The sequence below is a fragment of the Xenopus tropicalis genome, chromosome 5, assembly GCF_000004195.4.
Source record: "Xenopus tropicalis strain Nigerian chromosome 5, UCB_Xtro_10.0, whole genome shotgun sequence".
Lineage (NCBI taxonomy): Eukaryota > Metazoa > Chordata > Amphibia > Anura > Pipidae > Xenopus > Xenopus tropicalis.
Window position 1 is genome coordinate 150,067,953 of NC_030681.2, and position 20,025 is coordinate 150,087,977.

The 20,025-nt window shown below is 43.3% G+C and overlaps 1 protein-coding gene across 1 annotated transcript in view; it reads right to left on the bottom strand.

Moving 5' to 3' along the window:
* Nucleotides 1-20,025, bottom strand: part of pkhd1 (PKHD1, fibrocystin/polyductin) — a 301,224-nt gene that overhangs the window by 89,162 nt on the left and 192,037 nt on the right. Inside the window, exons 53-58 of the mRNA XM_002933603.4 lie at nt 15,897-16,010; nt 11,976-12,063; nt 11,244-11,398; nt 7,709-7,858; nt 3,346-4,224; nt 1,391-1,556 (exon numbers count right to left, since the gene is read on the bottom strand). Of these exons, the coding sequence (XP_002933649.4) occupies nt 1,391-1,556; nt 3,346-4,224; nt 7,709-7,858; nt 11,244-11,398; nt 11,976-12,063; nt 15,897-16,010 (1,552 nt within the window). The remainder of the gene's footprint in view (nt 1-1,390; nt 1,557-3,345; nt 4,225-7,708; nt 7,859-11,243; nt 11,399-11,975; nt 12,064-15,896; nt 16,011-20,025) is intronic.

Genomic DNA, 20,025 nt, shown 5'->3' on the forward strand with positions numbered 1-20,025 from the left:
CTTTGAACTGAATCTCGCCTGTAAGTTGACATGTGATAAACCATCACAGCATCCTGAATGTGGCTCAGCAGCCTCCCCATAGACTATTATTGGTTCTGGGATGACAGATGGTCTACTCTACACTGTACTGAATAAATAATATCCTACAATCATTCTGTGAGATCCACCACTGGGATTTCAGTGACCTATAGGAAGGCCCTATGGCTCTGTATGGTCACACATCCCAGCTCATTTACATCCACAAGTGCAGTGAGTAACTTAAACTTTTCCCCAGTTGTATGTTAAGTAACTTTCATTACAATGCTCTCCTTGCTCCTCCCTATAGTTCAACTCAGCGTGCCTGAAACTGCACTTGTGAATGTAAATCAGCCCTTAAGTGTTATAATAACCATTTTCATTTACAGTAGGGGGTACATTATCCCTTATAATACATGAGTGATACTCAGAGTTCCCTGTATAACTCAGCCTGCAGCCTTGTGCCTTTATATGGGCACAGAACCCCTCAGTGACTGCTAATATCCTTATCATTTACAGTAGGGGGTACATTATCCCTTATAATACATGAGTGATACTCAGAGTTCCCTGTATAACTCAGCCTGCAGCCTTGTGCCTTTATATGGGCACAGAACCCCTCAGTGACTTCTAATATCCTTATCATTTACAGTAGGGGGTACATTATCCCTTATAATACATGAGTGATACTCAGAGTTCCCTGTATAACTCAGCCTGCAGCCTTGTGCCTTTATATGGGCACAGAACCCCTCAGTGACTGCTAATATGCCATCAGTTATATTTGGTGCTTATTGATGTCACATTACTGCAATGTGCCCATTATTTAGGAATAATGTGCCCTAAGGTAAAATATAAGTACAAGAGAAATCACCAGGGAGTTCCATAACTAACTAATAGCCAGAGGCAGAAAGCCAAGGGGCTAGTAGAACTAAGAAATTCATGTTTCTGTATCAGTTTGTGTTCTACAGAGCAGGGACATGTTCCAAACCTGAAGATGGGAGGCTGTTATAAAGAAGAACATTAGTATAAGGAAATACACATTTCACAGTGTAATAGAAGATGATTTCTACACAACCAATTAAAACAGAAAATGGCTTTGAGATGTTCTCCGGCTTGAGACATATGAAAAATGTGTTTTTGAAGGTTACAAAATACATTTCATGCTTTATGGAGATTAGAAAATACAATTTTGCACCGAAGCAATAGACTGACACTCGTCTAAATATTAATCATTCTTAGTGCACACAAGGTGACAAGGAGTATTTTATTCCTATGGAAGCTTCTGCCAAGTTATTGGTGGGTAGCGGAATGGTATAGGGATGAATCGGTTTGGGATTCAGGCAGCAGAACTAGCAATCTAGTATTTGGCCAAACATACCTGAGTGCAGTCGGAAAGTGCAGCATGTTTCCATATTCAACATGGAGCATTTGGGTTCTCTCTGCCGTGATTGGGCACATGACTCCAGCCGTGTCCGGATTGGACATTATGCAGATATCCCCGTCGTTACTGTAGCAGCTCTTGGTAAAACCAAAGAAAGCGACATCTATAGGAGACATTGCACCCAGGATCAATCAGCATCAAAGACCTTTAACCTTCTACAATTGTTATTGTTTTCCGTTTTCATAAACATCCCAATATTATACTGATGAATGGGCATGACTGAAACATTTTTAATTGCCCATGAATTTGGGACACCTACCTAGGAGATGCAGTGGGGCAGTTTTGCAGAGAGTTCATTATGGTTTATTATGTTGAGGGATCTTTTTGAAAACTCTATAGAAACTCTATAAAGACCGCCATGAGAATAGGTAGACAAACACGTGCCGGCTGAGTCTGAGGAACACTGCAGAGGACATTCCCCCAGTCACCACTGTAGGGAGTGTGTGGGGGTCATATGTTTATATTTTATCTGATAATATAGGGAAGGTTGGTTGCAAATGTAATACAATGTGTACGCTACATAACTGTGCAAACAGTGTCATTGTATGAGAAATAGTTTACAACTAAAGGTCCCCATACAATCCAATTTCAGGCCAGATATCGTTCGGGCAGGTCCCTCGTTCCTGCCCCAACATGGGCCAATAAGCTGTCGAATCAGTCCAAGCAACCGATATCGGCAGCTACTAACAGCCCGTGTATGGGGGCCTTTACGTTGTCAGGGGGTTGCATCCTATTTGTTTATGTATAAACAACAGGGGGTCTGTGAAACATGAAAGCCACTTTTTGTGGAGGTGTGATTTTCCCAGGGAAAAGGTGGATAAGAGACCCTGGATGTTTGGACTTAAGGTCTCCATACACGGGCAGATCTGCTCGCTTGGCGATGTCAGGAATCCAGGATAATTCGATCATTAGGCCCTGCGGCCAAACGATCGAATTATAACGACGAGCATAGCAAAAGTCGGTCAAGGGACCGCATCAACGAGCCGATGTGGCCCCTGATCCGACTAGATTTTCTAACCTGCCCGATCGAGATCTGGCTGATTTCAGGCTAGATGTCGGTCGGGCAGGCCCGTCGGTAGTGGCCATACACGGGCCGATTAGCTGCCGAATTGGTCTAAGGGACCCATATCGGCAGCTACAATCGGCCCGTGTATGGGGACCTTTAGCAGACAGTCAGGATTGAGGGACAGCCTTGTAACATATTGTGCTGGTTCCCTATGCTACTATTTTATGTAACTGTACCTACGTTGTATCTTGTTCATTTAACAAGCAATAAATATACCTATTTTTCTATAAATGCTACAAGCTTAAAGATTATCATCATACCCCTAGACACACAAGTGAGTCGGCACTTGTATTAGTAGTTTTATACTGCTAAATTGGTAAGCAGTACCATTAACCACTTCTGACAACCACCAGTGGCCAAAGTAGAGAAGCTAACCAATAGTATGGTGCAGCTTAGCTGGAGTATCAGGTGTAATTTATGGACTCACCTAAAGACACACTCCAAGAAAACCATCTGCCACCTGGAGGCAACATCTGATCTGCTGTGTTGTCTCCTCCATATGACCTAACCACCTTGTGTAGTACTACCTTTTCACAAGCACCATATAGGAAGAGAACATATACAGTAAACCCTTCCATGAATGGACCACTACTGTTTGTGGAACTGTAAGTGAAGTTAGATGTTGAACTTTTTTAACTGCCCCTAAGTATGGCAGTATGACACCTACCTTAGAGAGCTAGGAGATGCAGTTGGGCAGTTTTGCAGTTCATTATGGTTTATTATGTTGAGGGACCTTTTTGATAACTCTATAGAAACTCTGGAAGTAAACCCTTCTATGAATGAACCACTACTGCTTGTGGAACTGTAAGTTAGATGTTGGACTAACCTTGCAATTTCATAATTCCTGGAGCAGATCCATCACTTCCTAGTAAGTGCCACGGATACCTTGGCCATTTCTTGGGTTGTAAGGTAAACTGTGGCCACATAATTCCGATGCGACCTCCTAAAGGGGACCGCGGCGCTCGTTCTCTTGTAGTTAGATTAGCAGACAGTGGTTTGATCCTGTCCATGATACAGTCAAACGTTTGACTTGTTGCACCTATCGCAGATTCGCGGAGCAGTATGTATTTCTTGCTTAAATTGCTGGAATCTGTTGATGTGTGGGAAACCACAGGCAAAAGTCCAACTGCATTGTCTACCAGAATAACATCCTCCAGCACCACATCACATTCCAGGTGGAATACAAGGCCGTAGTCATAATTTTTGTAGGACAGGAATCCGGCTATTTTTGTGCAATGTTTGAAGCCATCATCCCAGTAGTAGTGAATCCCATGAAGACTGGAGTGGGCAACATTTCTGGCCCATACTTTTTCTTCCGGGTCACATCTTTGTCCTTTTACATGGAAACCGATACGTTCAGAACCCGCGACTGCATTTCCGTGCATAAAGGCCCCATGGGCCCTATTTGTTTTTATTCCTGACACCCATTCAGACTCATTATTGGGCTGCTTTATTAACACGAGGAGGTTGTTTGTGAGGGAGAGATTGTGCCCATCTATGTGTATCCCGTTGCCGACGCTGCTATAGATCACATTAGCATGCAGCAGAATATTCATGGCCCCCACGGCTTTTATTGCGCCCCCACAACTATGATAGATGCTGGATGACGTTACAGAAGAACTGAGGGTCGTGTTTAAAAAGTTGACTGCTGAATAGAAAGATGAACCAAAGTTGGCAATTTCCACATTGGAAAGCCGTAGGAGTCCTGCGCGGAGAGAAAAAAAACGACGTGAGGCTTTTCATGGATCCGTACGTAGCAACACAGCAGGGTATATTTTAATGCGCGGAATATTCATTTTAATAAGCAATCAATATGAGAGGGGAAGCTGAAGACCAGAGTGGATAACACGATATATTTTATTTAGAATCATTTCGCTTTTATTTGTAACCTCAAAATGGGGCGTAACGGTTGTTTGATGAAGCGAAGAAGGAACTGTGGCAGACTCTTCAGCTGATTAAAAGAAAAGGGCCCGCGATTTCCTTCAGAAATTGTTTTATTTCAGATCTGTATTTCTTCTATAGAACAATAGATAACCAGGGCTGCTAGTCTGTCGCTCCCTAGAGCCGTTAAAGGGATACGGTCACGATTTTTATGGGGTACTTTTTACTTCTAAATGACACTGTTACACAGCAAATAATTCCCTCTGCCATTTAAACTTTTATTCTTGAACCAACAAATGTATTTGTAGCTGTAATATTGGTGTGTAGGCGCCATCTCAGTGCCTTGTGCCTGAGTCTGAGCTTTCAGCCAGCGCTACACATTAGAACTGCTTTCAGCTAACCTATTGTTTCTCCTACTCCCATGTAACTGGAGGAGTCCCAAGCCGGACTTGGATTTCTTACTATTGAGTGCTATTCTGATACCTACTGGGAGCTGCTATCTTGCTCCCTTCCCATTGTTCTGCTGATCGGCTGCTGGGGGTGGGGGGGGGGGATATCACCCCAACTTGCAGCGCAGCAGTAAAGTGTGCCTGAGTCTGAGCTTTCAGCCAGCGCTACACATTAGAACTGCTTTCAGCTAACCTATTGTTTCTCCTACTCCCATGTAACTGGAGGAGTCCCAAGCCGGACTTGGATTTCTTACTATTGAGTGCTATTCTGATACCTACTGGGAGCTGCTATCTTGCTCCCTTCCCAATGTTCTGCTGATCGGCTGCTGGGGGTGGGGGGGGGGATATCACTCCAACTTGCAGCGCAGCAGTAAAGTGTGCCTGAGTCTGAGCTTTCAGCCAGCGCTACACATTAGAACTGCTTTCAGCTAACCTATTGTTTCTCCTACTCCCATGTAACTGGAGGAGTCCCAAGCCGGACTTGGATTTCTTACTATTGAGTGCTATTCTGATACCTACTGGGAGCTGCTATCTTGCTCCCTTCCCAATGTTCTGCTGATCGGCTGCTGGGGGGGGGGGGGGGGGGGGATATCACTCCAACTTGCAGCGCAGCAGTAAAGTGTGCCTGAGTCTGAGCTTTCAGCCAGCGCTACACATTAGAACTGCTTTCAGCTAACCTATTGTTTCTCCTACTCCCATGTAACTGGAGGAGTCCCAAGCCGGACTTGGATTTCTTACTATTGAGTGCTATTCTGATACCTACTGGGAGCTGCTATCTTGCTCCCTTCCCATTGTTCTGCTGATCGGCTGCGGGGGGTGAGGGTGGGGATATCACTCCAACTTGCAGCGCAGCAGTAAAGTGTGCCTGAGTCTGAGCTTTCAGCCAGCGCTACACATTAGAACTGCTTTCAGCTAACCTATTGTTTCTCCTACTCCCATGTAACTGGAGGAGTCCCAAGCCGGACTTGGATTTCTTACTATTGAGTGCTATTCTGATACCTACTGGGAGCTGCTATCTTGCTCCCTTCCCAATGTTCTGCTGATCGGCTGCTGGGGGTGGGGGGGGGGGATATCACTCCAACTTGCAGCGCAGCAGTAAAGTGTGCCTGAGTCTGAGCTTTCAGCCAGCGCTACACATTAGAACTGCTTTCAGCTAACCTATTGTTTCTCCTACTCCCATGTAACTGGAGGAGTCCCAAGCCGGACTTGGATTTCTTACTATTGAGTGCTATTCTGATACCTACTGGGAGCTGCTATCTTGCTCCCTTCCCAATGTTCTGCTGATCGGCTGCTGGGGGTGGGGGGGGGGGGATATCACTCCAACTTGCAGCGCAGCAGTAAAGTGTGCCTGAGTCTGAGCTTTCAGCCAGCGCTACACATTAGAACTGCTTTCAGCTAACCTATTGTTTCTCCTACTCCCATGTAACTGGAGGAGTCCCAAGCCGGACTTGGATTTCTTACTATTGAGTGCTATTCTGATACCTACTGGGAGCTGCTATCTTGCTCCCTTCCCATTGTTCTGCTGATCGGCTGCGGGGGGTGAGGGTGGGGATATCACTCCAACTTGCAGCGCAGCAGTAAAGTGTGCCTGAGTCTGAGCTTTCAGCCAGCGCTACACATTAGAACTGCTTTCAGCTAACCTATTGTTTCTCCTACTCCCATGTAACTGGAGGAGTCCCAAGCCGGACTTGGATTTCTTACTATTGAGTGCTATTCTGATACCTACTGGGAGCTGCTATCTTGCTCCCTTCCCATTGTTCTGCTGATCGGCTGCGGGGGGTGAGGGTGGGGATATCACTCCAACTTGCAGCGCAGCAGTAAAGTGTGCCTGAATCTGAGCTTTCAGAAGGAGCCAGCGCTACACATTAGAACTGCTTTCAGCTAACCTATTGTTTCTCCTACTCCCATGTAACTGGAGGAGTCCCAAGCCGGACTTGGATTTCTTACTATTGAGTGCTATTCTGATACCTACTGGGAGCTGCTATCTTGCTCCCTTCCCATTGTTCTGCTGATCGGCTGCTTGGGGTGAGGGGGGGGATATCACTCCAACTTGCAGCGCAGCAGTAAAGTGTGCCTGAGTCTGAGCTTTCAGCCAGCGCTACACATTAGAACTGCTTTCAGCTAACCTATTGTTTCTCCTACTCCCATGTAACTGGAGGAGTCCCAAGCCGGACTTGGATTTCTTACTATTGAGTGCTATTCTGATACCTACTGGGAGCTGCTATCTTGCTCCCTTCCCATTGTTCTGCTGATCGGCTGCTGGGGGTGAGGGGGGGGATATCACTCCAACTTGCAGAGCAGCAGTAAAGTGTGACTGAGTCTGAGCTTTCAGCCAGCGCTACACATTAGAACTGCTTTCAGCTAACCTATTGTTTCTCCTACTCCCATGTAACTGGAGGAGTACCAAGCCGGACTTGGATTTCTTACTATTGAGTGCTATTCTGATACCTACTGGGAGCTGCTATCTTGCTCCCTTCCCATTGTTCTGCTGATTGGCTGCTTTTGCATGTTAATTAAGAAATGAACCGTGTAATGCAATTTAATGCAATCACTTTGTTTTTTGAAGGACGTAAAGATTAAAAAACATCTGAAATTGGCCTCCCTGCTTCAGTTTTAATAGTGTATTCCAAAATGGTAGACCCCTGTTTAAAGTTACAGTCCATTGTTTTATATTGGTTCCTATCAGGACCCATAGCCAGCTGGCATTTCTAAAAAAGCTGGAATTTTGGCTTCTCAGTTATTACTGTAAGACCATTCTTGGTTCATATTTGTAAGCTAAAATGGGAATAGTTGTAGATAGGTGCCCCCATCATTGCATACCACTGCCATATCATATAAAGTAATATTAACAACTTATACCTGAGTATTCATCACCGGTGTTGGTTTTAAAGTGTCCGACCATTATTCTCCCAGAGCACTCGCGGTCAGTCTTTATCTGTACGTTACGGGATAGCAGCCCGACTTCCGCTGCCAGTGTAATGTTCCAGGTATCTATGCTTTGGACTGTACCTACATAGGAAGATATACCGTATGTTATATTGGTACTGGGACCAGCAGTTGAAGGGGGTTGAAGTCAGAATATAGGCCTCTACACAAGAAGAATATGGGAGGGGAAGGCAAAGTTATTCCCATTACAATACCAAGGAGCTGATGATATAGATACTATACAATCAATTATTAACAGTTGAATGGACTGTGAGGTAGAGTGGGGCATATTCATTTATCTCTCACAGTGACATTGTCATTACAATCCATATTTATTCATTTTATATTGAACATTAACGGTATATTGACTTTTTATCTATGCTTTATCTATAGACATATAAACACAGTAAACGTAAAGGAGAAAGAAAGGTAATAACTCAGTAAGCTTTATCAGAAAGGTAAATACAGCCATAAGCACTCACAGAAAGTTCTCTGTCAAAAGATTTGTTGTGTCTGTTTTCCTCTGCCACGCAGGTCTCTCCTCTCTCCCCTCTCCTGCTCCCCCCTCCCTCAAGAATGCTAAACACTCACCCCCCTTAAGAATGTGAATCTGAGCCAATCAGCAGGAAGCAGACTCATAGTCTTACTAACTGAGCATGTCACACTGGTCTTGGTCTCAGTGCAGGAGTGAGGCATTATGGGAACTTTCTTTACACAGCTCAGCATTTTTTCTTCCTGTTTGGCTTCTGATCTTCTGAACGGTAGAAATATGGGGAGACTGAATGCCTGCAGCTTGGGATTAACGCTTTATTAGCCTTTCCTTCTCCTTTAAGAATGTGGGATCAAGATATTGTGTTGTAACTGGTGTATTTCTACTGTAGGTTCTGTCCACCTTTTAATAGTCCTTATAAAGCTCTGTTCATGTTGGGAGGGGAGAGCTGCCTCCCTTTTCCGGTTATTTGACCGGGGTGGCGGGTTTCCAATTCTTTAAAAGGGAAATCACTATGTGATTCTGCCTCTTTGGACTCCACTTGCTGGAGGGATGAATGGTGGAGGAGAGTCTAAAGCAGGAGGCCTCAGTAGGAGGAGAAGGTCCTGTAGAATTAGCTAGTGTGAGGTTAGAGTTTATATAAACTCACCCTAAGAGTATTAAGGTCCCCATACACAGGTTGATTCTAGCTGCCAATATGGGTCCCTTAGACAGGCCTGGCCTGCCCGACTGATATCTGGTCTGAAATCGGGCAGATATCGATCGGGCAAGTTAAAAAATTTAGTCAGATCGGGGACCGCATTGGCTCGTTGATGCCGTCCTCAATCCGACTTCTCATATACAAGTCATTGTAATTCGATCGTTCGGCCCCAAACAACCGAATTAGCCTGGATTCGTCCGATATTGCCCACCCGTAGGTGGGGGATATCGGGAGAAGATCCGCTCGCTTGACGACATCGCCAAGCGAGCAGATCTGAAGGTGTAAGGCCACCTTTAGGCTTAGGGTAGTTAGTAAAGCAGTAAGAGGCTCCAACATGGGGATCAGATGGATTAGTAAGACGGGTGTCACCAGCCAACATAGAGACTTAAAGAGGACTTGTCACCCTAAGAAATAATTCCAAATTGTTTCCTATTGTGTTTGACAAGGGCGTTCATTATACAGCTTTTTATGCATGGGTGACAGGTCCCCTTTAAACAGAGCAGAGCGATATTTCAAGAGGAGCACCACTGTGGGGGCCTCTGGAGGCTGGACTCATGTTAGTTAGTACTACTAGCTTCTACTAGCTGTTACTAGCTGTGACCTGGAAGTAACTACTAAAATATTGCAAAGTGATTGCATCTGTTATCACTGTGTGTGAAATAATGTGGCAAGTTCCAGCAGATATCAGTTAATTGTTGTTGTAAAGAACCACTGGCGGCCATGTTATGGAACATCTGCAACTCCTTTACATCTGGCGCACAGGCATTCTAGCTTTCTGGTGCATCTGGCGCACAGGCATTCTAGCTTTCTGATGCATCTGGCGCACAGGCATTCTAGCTTTCTGGTGCATCTGGCGCACAGGCATTCTAGCTTTCTGATGCATCTGGCGCACAGGCATTCTAGCTTTCTGGTGCATCTGGCGCACAGGCATTCTAGCTTTCTAGTGCATCTGGCGCACAGGCATTCTAGCTTTCTGGTGCATCTGGCGCACAGGCATTCTAGCTTTCTGGTGCATCTGGCGCACAGGCATTCTAGCTTTCTGATGCATCTGGCGCACAGGCATTCTAGCTTTCTGGTACATCTGGCACACAGGCATTCTAGCTTTCTGGTGCATCTGGCGCACAGGCATTCTAGCTTTCTGGTGCATCTGGCGCACAGGCATTCTAGCTTTCTGGTGCATCTGGCGCACAGGCATTCTAGCTTTCTGGTGCATCTGGCGCACAGGCATTCTAGCTTTCTGGTGCATCTGGCGCACAGGCATTCTAGCTTTCTGGTGCATCTGGCGCACAGGCATTCTAGCTTTCTGGTGCATCTGGCGCACAGGCATTCTAGCTTTCTGGTGCATCTGGCGCACAGGCATTCTAGCTTTCTGGTGCATCTGGCGCACAGGCATTCTAGCTTTCTGATGCATCTGGCGCACAGGCATTCTAGCTTTCTGGTGCATCTGGCGCACAGGCATTCTAGCTTTCTGATGCATCTGGCGCACAGGCATTCTAGCTTTCTGGTGCATCTGGCGCACAGGCATTCTAGCTTTCTAGTGCATCTGGCGCACAGGCAGTCTAGCTTTCTGGTGCATCTGGCGCACAGGCATTCTAGCTTTCTGGTGCATCTGGCGCACAGGCATTCTAGCTTTCTGATGCATCTGGCGCACAGGCATTCTAGCTTTCTGGTACATCTGGCACACAGGCATTCTAGCTTTCTGGTGCATCTGGCGCACAGGCATTCTAGCTTTCTGGTGCATCTGGCGCACAGGCATTCTAGCTTTCTGGTGCATCTGGCGCACAGGCATTCTAGCTTTCTGGTGCATCTGGCGCACAGGCATTCTAGCTTTCTGGTGCATCTGGCGCACAGGCATTCTAGCTTTCTGGTGCATCTGGCGCACAGGCATTCTAGCTTTCTGGTGCATCTGGCGCACAGGCATTCTAGCTTTCTGGTGCATCTGGCGCACAGGCAGTCTAGCTTTCTGGTGCATCTGGCGCACAGGCATTCTAGCTTTCTGGTGCATCTGGCGCACAGGCATTCTAGCTTTCTGGTACATCTGGCGCACAGGCATTCTAGCTTTCTGGTACATCTGGCGCACAGGCATTCTAGCTTTCTGGTACATCTGGCGCACAGGCATTCTAGCTTTCTGGTGCATCTGGCGCACAGGCATTCTAGCTTTCTGGTGCATCTGGCGCACAGGCATTCTAGCTTTCTGATGCATCTTGCGCACAGGCATTCTAGCTTTCTGGTGCATCTGAAGCAATTACCCTCCATGGTATATTATTAGTTACTTTTACCAGTATGTCTGTAATGAAGTCTTTCCCAGATCCGAAGATGATGTCCATAGACACCTCGTAACCTTACAAGTTCAGCTTGATGGGCTTCATAGGAGGAAGAGCTTATGACGATGCTATCTCCTGGGTTCCAGTCCACCGTGTCATTTAGTGAAATCCTAAATAGGGAATGGAAATCAAAAATAATTGTTCTAATACTTATGAAAAACAAAGATATTGAAATATTTTTGATTGGTGCTTCTCTGCTGGAGCTGCAAGGGGTCTCCAACTACAATGATGTTAAGGATCCTAGGCATGTAGGAACCTCAGGAACCTCTCTAGCCAGGTGCTTCCCCCTATAGATTAACTCTCAATTGTACAGATTCAGTATTATTGTGGCCCCGTATAAGGTAGGTTCCCACAAGATAAATTCTTTGTACATTGAGAGCCCATCAGTGCTATAGTAGATTTTATTTACTGCTGAACAACCTTATTAGGTACGGTACACTCTTTTGTTATTGGGCAGAATATCCTTTAGATTTTTTGTATATATTTCCATATATTGATATTATGCAGAAATTTGGACTACAAGATTATGTTACTGTTTTTTTTAATTCATGAACCAATGAGAACAAAAACATCTATTATAAAGAACAAAGCTTCATTGTATTTTGGCTTTTTAGAGACTAACATATATATTTTTCTTTACAGCAACCCTTGTTATTTATAGGAGAAGATTTATTCCAAAATACCTACATTTCATTTCCAAGTGCAATATCTGCCCGGAGACGGGTCCATGATGTGCTGGAATAAGCACTGTGGATCTGCAGCTTCCCATAAACCCCTAGGGCAAGAAGAAAGAGAATAGCAGTGACCAAAACAAGATGTAACTACAGGTTTCTGGGTTCAGCCATTGCCCTATCCCTGAAAATTTTAGATGCACAATAAACACAGGGAAAAATACACAGGGGGCCTATGGGAGATGATCCACTTTAGTCCAATAAAATTCAGGCTTTTAGCACATTGGCAATTAGTTCTGTATCCATCTATCGATGAACTACCAATAAGTGATATAAGAGATATGGGGGCCGATTCACTAAAGTACGTTTTAAAAATTTTATCGCGTCTTAATTTTCGCGACTTTTCGCACGATTCACTATCAGTACACTTGCACTATTTTACGTGCGGTATTTCATGCAATATTTTTGATGCGATAAATAACGTGCGCGTTATTTTTTGCATGCACGCTATTTATCGCATGCACTAATTGTCGCGACATTACACACGCGACAATCGGCAGCATAAAACTGGCGATATTTTGCCCTGGGATAGAGTGCTAGAGTGCTAGAGTGCTAGAGAGGTGCTGTATAAATGTTTATTTGCAAAAAATACCCCAAAAACCAATAAAAATATAAGTAAGAAAAAAAAAGTGCTAGAGATAATAAAATGGGGGGGGGGGGGGGTGCATTTAAGAATATTTAGCCAAATACTTAGGGGTCCGTTTGCTAAAGTGGCTTAAATTAAGTGGGAGATTTTAGACACAGAATAAATGGCAAATATGTTATGGGCACTTTATTAAACGGGGACAAATATAATATTGCAATTATTCTGGCAACAAAACATTGGATTGGCAGTTATCCCACTCGCCAGAAAATACGCTACGTACTAATTAACGCAAGTTTTACTATTCGGCAAAATGGGCTAAAGACTAAATTGTTGGCAGAAAATTTGCAATATTTGTATTTTGGCGACTAAATTTTTACCACTATAGTACTGTATATTAGTAGCGAAATTCCATACATGCCAAGACTTTAGTGAAATTGAGTAAAAAGACACAGACTTGAATAAATAACACTGTAAGCCCATATTTTATTGCCAAAAACTCATTTACTGTACTTTTCTATAATTTTTCGCCTGCCTGTAGTAGGTGTTAATTTGCGCATAGCCGAATGCGATATTTAGCGCGCCTAAGTTATAGTGAATCATGCGATTGTATTCTTTTCAGCGCATGCATTAAAACTAGCGCGAAAAATACCGCATGCGCAAATGGCGACTTAACGCACGCGATAATACTATGGTGAATTTTATCGCACTTTAGTGAATCAGGCCCATGGGGTACAGCAGGCACAGCAGTGGCTCCAGGTAAGGAGCTTGGTCTTCTGTGCCAATATGGCTTCCCGCAAGCCAAAGCTGTGGGGAGGGGAATAAATGGCCGTAGGTGCCCTTTAATAAATAATCTCTTATTTAAACGACACATGGCTGTACTAGTTTGCAGGGAGCTGTTATTAGGGATCATTTACAAAGATGAAGGCAGTGTGCAAACTGCAAAAAGCAGGGTCAACTCACCATCTTGCACTTACTTTCTTTGAACTGGACATTATAAAATACCCCATTTGTGCCAACGTGCAATTAAATTGTTAAGTTCATGTGTGCAAGGGGCCAAAATGTCTACAAAGCTATACAGCCCTGGGCCCCATATATAATTACACTACTCACAGCATGATTTAACCCTTGATTAGATGTTGAGCAATGCTTGGAGTTGTAGTCCAGCAACTTTTGGGGGCCCAAAGTTAAGACCTTAGTCTTATGGTAGGCAAGGGCAAACATACCCTGCAAATGCTGGGTACCCAAAACTATACAGTCCCCGGCGTAGCTCTAAATGATAATCAGTACCAATGTATGTTGGCGCATAGGGTTCATATTCCTAAAGTTTTGGGGGGCTCTAAAATGATTCCCCAATTCACTTAAGGGAAACTACACCCCCAGAATGAATACGTAACCAACAGGCAGTTTATATTATGTTAAGTGGCCTATTAAAGAATCTCCCCAAACTGAAATATATATATCAGTAAATATTGCCCTTTTATATCCTTTCCCTTGAGCCGCCATTTTGTGATGGGCTGTGTGCTCCCTCAGAGATCAGCTGACAGGAAGTGATGCAGCTCTAACTGTAACAGGAAGTAGTGTGGGAGCAAAAGGCAAAACTCTGCTCATTCATTGGCTGATGGGGCCTAGCATGTATGTGTGCCTTGGCTTGTTTGTGTGCACTGTGACTCCTATGATCCCAGGGGGCGGCCCTTAGTACATAAAATGGCAGTTTCCTATTTAGGATTACCCAATGGCACATACTGCTAAAAAAGTATATTTATATGAAAATGGTTTATTTAGATGAAGCAGGGTTTTACATATGAGCTGTTTATAGACCTACATTGTTAGGGGGTATAGTTTCCCTTTAATCATAGGCTAAATAAAACAGTTTCTGCTACAGACATACCAATTAGTGTAACATATAAATGAATGCATTCACTCGGAGGCATATCACAAAAGAAAGTACACTTAGGGCAGTATTAACCTTGGAGACAAACATCACCAGCGATGGTGCCCATAGCAACCAATCAGCAATTAGATTTGAACGGTCATCTACAAGTTAGAAAACAAAAGCAACGGTCTGATTGGTTGCTATGGGCTTTGTTACCTATTTAGAGTAAGGTAGAGGGTAACATGAATGGGGGGGTATTTGTAGGGAGGGATGTTTAGTGAATGCCCCTTTTCTTTAGGGATGTAGCGAACCTCAAAAAAAAACCCGTTTGCGAACTTACGCCAAAAAGTGCGAAAGTTCCTGAACTTTGCGAACCCCATAGACTTCAATGGGAAGGCGAACTTTAAAACCTAGAAAAGCCATTTCTGGCCAGAAAACTGATTTTAAAGTTGTTTAAAGAAAAATACGTTGTTGACACAGCGTTGCGTAAAACCGCAAGCTATTCATATGTATACGCAAAGGCAGCTGGCAGACCTAGCGGAAATACGCAGCGTTTTTTGCTATTTCGCACTATTAGCACCATGGAAACGGGATTTGCTGAAAAACGCCATGTGTGGCTTGTGCGGCGTTTTTAGGCCGAGAAAAAACGCAGCGGAAAAACGCCACGCGAACCCAAATTGTGAACATGCGCGCGAATTAGTTCGCCGGCGAACAGTTCGCTACATCTCTACTTTTCTATAGGGGGATCCGGCAAGTCGTTGTTATACCGCCGGGTCCTTGGGCTACTGAAGGGCCCCTGGTTGCTACCCATTGCATCAGTGCATAACAACAGCCCTGTATATTGCAAAGCCTAATAAGAACCATTAACCCTCTGATGGCTGCCTGTCTGGGATTCACACTCCGTGCGGATGGATTAAAGGAAAGAAACAGTATTTACCGAGGAAAAAGCGAAATGTTAATCAGCAGGGGACATGAAGCCCATTTGAATAATAGGACGGTCTCAAAAATTTCACAGCCGTGCGCATAGCCCTTTAAGCGAGCACGTGCGCGGGATATTATGCGCTTATTTGCATATCTGCTGCGTTAGAAACCCCGCGCCGGGGCGAAGTGGAACAGTCGAAAATAGAGGAAACGCTTTAGGGCTATTTTCAGCCAATCTCCCATTTGCGTCCTAATGCAATCATTATGCAAATCGAGCCAGGCAAAACCACAAGATACAATAAAAAAAAATTAAATAAAACATGAGCCCAGGTTTTCAAATATTCTTCATTTCTGTCGGAAGGAAAAAGTAGAAAAACACACACACGCACGTAAGTAAATTCATGCACTTTATATAAGGCTGGGGGGCACCGGGCTCACACTGCCGCGGCCATGTTGCTTATGTCAGGAAGACTGGGGGGGTCATTGGGTTTAGTTACCTATCACTCCAGCAGGGACGCGGGGCTGGCCCAGGCGCGCACAGGCCACTTTCCCAGAGGCACGGACATATATCTGTAGGCTCTGCCCCGGCTCTATGGGCTGCTCGAGGGATCCTGTAATATAAAAAGATAAAATAATGCATATGTATAACACATACATGCAGGTAAAGGTATGGGATCTATTATCCAAGAAATGTAAATGCCAGTCTGTAAATGTCAGTTTGTAAATGCCAGTCTGTAAATGTCAGTTTGTAAATGCCAGTCTGTAAATGCCAGGGGCTGCTATATAAAAAGGGAATCCTGTATATACCCCCCCTATGTACAGGGCCGGATTTGTCTTCAGGGTGCCCCTAGGCCACCCCCGTTGATCGCCCCCCCCCCCCACACGCATGCACGAACGAGCGAATAAACCCCCCCCCCGGGTGCACGCGCGCGCATGCGCATACATTTAAAGTCCCATACGGAGCAGTGGGGAGAAGTTCCCACTGCTCCGTATGGAAGAAAACTTTAAAGATTCCATTGCAGCGGGGCGGCATGCCGCCCCTACATTTCTGCCGCCCTAGGCCCGGGCCAAAAGGCACTAAGTTTGCCCAGTAGCAGAAACCAATAGCAGTGTTTACTTTTAAACAGGTGACCAAGCTTGCTTGCTATTGGTTACTGCTCCTGGGCAAACAGAGAGCATTTTATTACACAGCCCCCTTAATGCCTGCTCCGAGTAGGGATGTAGAGGGCATAGAGTGCAGCGTGGGTAGGGGCAGTTGAGCTTAGTGTATTTAATATTTAAGAGGCACTTTTTTTGCCCCCCTCAGTGTCCCAGCACGTCTGCCCTGAACTCTAATTATTTGCAATGGATATTAACTAGTCCAACATGATTCCATGATGATGGCAACAGCATAGCATACCTCCCAACTGTCCCGATTTTCTCAGGACAGTCCTATTCTGAGTCCCAGATTCTTATTGAAAAGTCCCTAATTTCCCTTTGATCTCCTGCACTGAATGCCAAAAAAAGATACAGAGTTTCTCAAACTTAATTAGATAAGTAGCACTTAGGGTGGACGGAAGGAGCGCAGGAAGAGAATGCAGGAGTGGGCCATAGTTTGATGGAGGTGGGGTGGTCCGGCCCCCCAACAGTCTGAGGGGCCATTGAACTGGCCCCTTGGTAAAGAAGTTTGAGGACCCCTCAAAAACGTTGGCATCTAAAAGCTTGGGGGTTTGTGTAGAAACCAATGGGAGTTTTCCTAGGGAATTTTTATTTTTAAGTTTTTCAAGATTTCTTTTTGATAGTTTGTAGACCCCATTGGAATTGATGAGTAGAATACAAATTTGATGCATTTGAGTTTATTTCATGTTTTATCCAATCAAGTTTTTTTAGATTCACATGTTTTAATAAATAACAAACAGTCCATTTAGGTAAAATATTTGAATTAAAAAAAAAAAAAACTAAAATTCACAAATTCAAATTTTGTTAAATAAGCCTCCCACATTAAAATCCCAGATTGAATTTTTTCTAAGAATTTTTAAAAAAATACATGGATCTTGATTTTGAATCATGATCTTAATTTTTTATCAATCAAATAAAGTCAAAGTAGTCAATTTTTAAAAAAAATAATAAAAAAATAAGGGGGTGATGTAATAAAATGCATTACATTTGCCCAGGAGCAGTAACCCATAGCAACCAATCAGCAGGTAGTATTAACTGGTCACCTGTTTAAAAGCAAACATCTTATTGGTTGCTATGGGTTACTGCTCCTGGGCAAACTTAGTGCCTTTTTTATTACATATGGGGGTTTAACTTTTGTTGCCATTGAGTTTTCAAATATTTGAGACATATACCAGCAATCAAGTTTATCTGTCAATCAAGTTAAGAAAAAACTCAAATTTGGAAATGACTAAATCGGCCTCCCTATCCCCCAATCACGTTTTATTTTTTTATATACAGGTATATATACAAGGGTATTCTGGATAAGGGATCTTTACGTAATTTGGATCTCCATACCTTAAGTCTACTAAAAAAATCTATAAAACATTAATTAAACCCAATAGGACTGTTCTGCCCCAATAAGGGGTAATTATATCTTAGTTGGGATCAAGTACAGGTACTGTTTTATTATTACAGAGAAAAGGGAATCATTTAACCATTAAATAAACCCAATAGGACTGTTCTGCCCCAATAAGGGGTAATTATATCTTAGTTGGGATCAAGTACAGGTACTGTTTTATTATTACAGAGAAAAGGGAATCATTTAACCATTAAATAAACCCAATAGGGCTGTTCTGCCCCAATAAGGGGTAATTATATCTTAGTTGGGATCAAGTACAGGTACTGTTTTATTATTACAGAGAAAAGGGAATCATTTAACCATTAAATAAACCCAATAGGGCTGTTCTGCCCCCAATAAGGGGTAATTATATCTTAGTTGGGATCAAGTACAGGTACTGTTTTATTATTACAGAGAAAAGGGAATCATTTAACCATTAAATAAACCCAATAGGGCTGTTCTGCCCCCAATAAGGGGTAATTATATCTTAGTTGGGATCAAGTACAGGTACTGTTTTATTATTACAGAGAAAAGGGAATCATTTAACCATGAAATAAACCCAATAGGGCTGTTCTGCCCCCAATAAGGGGTAATTATATCTTAGTTGGGATCAAGTACAGGTACTGTTTTATTATTACAGAGAAAAGGGAATCATTTAACCATTAAATAAACCCAATAGGGCTGTTCTGCCCCCAATAAGGGGTAATTATATCTTAGTTGGGATCAAGTACAGGTACTGTTTTATTATTACAGAGAAAAGGGAATCATTTAACCATTAAATAAACCCAATAGGGCTGTTCTGCCCCCAATAAGGGGTAATTATATCTTAGTTGGGATCAAGTACAGGTACTGTTTTATTATTACAGAGAAAAGGGAATCATTTAACCATTAAATAAACCCAATAGGGCTGTTCTGCCCCCAATAAGGGGTAATTATATCTTAGTTGGGATCAAGTACAGGTACTGTTTTATTATTACAGAGAAAAGGGAATCATTTAACCATTAAATAAACCCAATAGGGCTGTTCTGCCCCAATAAGGGGTAATTATATCTTAGTTGGGGGAGAGGGAAATCAGCTATAAAATTCTATATTATTTGATTAAAATGGAGTCTATGGGAGACGGGCTTTCCATAATTCGGAGCTTTCTGGATAATGGGTTTCCGGATAAGGGATCCCATACCTGTATTTATTTATATATTCCTTACTCTCCACATTGTTTCCAGTCCACACGAATAAAACATTTCACTGACCAGGTACCTTTAATAAACTAAAATATTTAAAGTCTGTCTTCGAAACCGCGGCGAAAATGAAAAGCGCTATTAAATATCTACGATATGGCAATCATTTTTATTCCCCTCCATTTTCCTGCGACGCCGTAAAATAAACATTTAACTAGGCCTAGTTCGTGTTTATGAATCCCTTGGGTATGAAAACAATATCAATTCTAATAGTGATGAAAAGCTCCCAATTTTCCAAGCCAATCTCCTCCGTGTATTATTTTATGACAAAGAGAAATAAACGGCACCGGGGAGAAATGGAAAGGCTATAAAAACCTGTATCTTTAAATAAATTAATGGACATTGTGCCTGTAACACCCCCACCTTGTAAGATTTCTATTGGTACAGAAGTCCTTTGTCTCCATGTTAGAGAGAGAGAGCAATAATGTCATTAATAAAAGGGACCAATTATCACTTCTCCCTGATTGGACACAGTATTGGCTGTGTTTTCTAATTGATTCGGCTAATAACTGTGGGGTGACAGTAAAAAATCTTACGAGTTCCCTGCGCTCAGCCATGTTGGTTTACAGTCTTTATTAACATGACCATGTTCCAAACAGATACGGCGGCAGGAAGAAGTAGGACACTATTCGCCCTCGGGGAATCTATTTAAAGTCCAACATAAGACTTCAGCATTCCTTTGGTTAGGGATTAAATCAATTATGTAACAGATGTGGAAAAAATATTATAATAAAAAAAAATAGTTGAAAACTTGGTGGAAAAAAAAATGGTTCAAACTTTGAAGAAATCGGTTAATTGTATTAAATATCGCACAAGCTGCACAAATCTATATTTGATGAGTTTCATTATGTG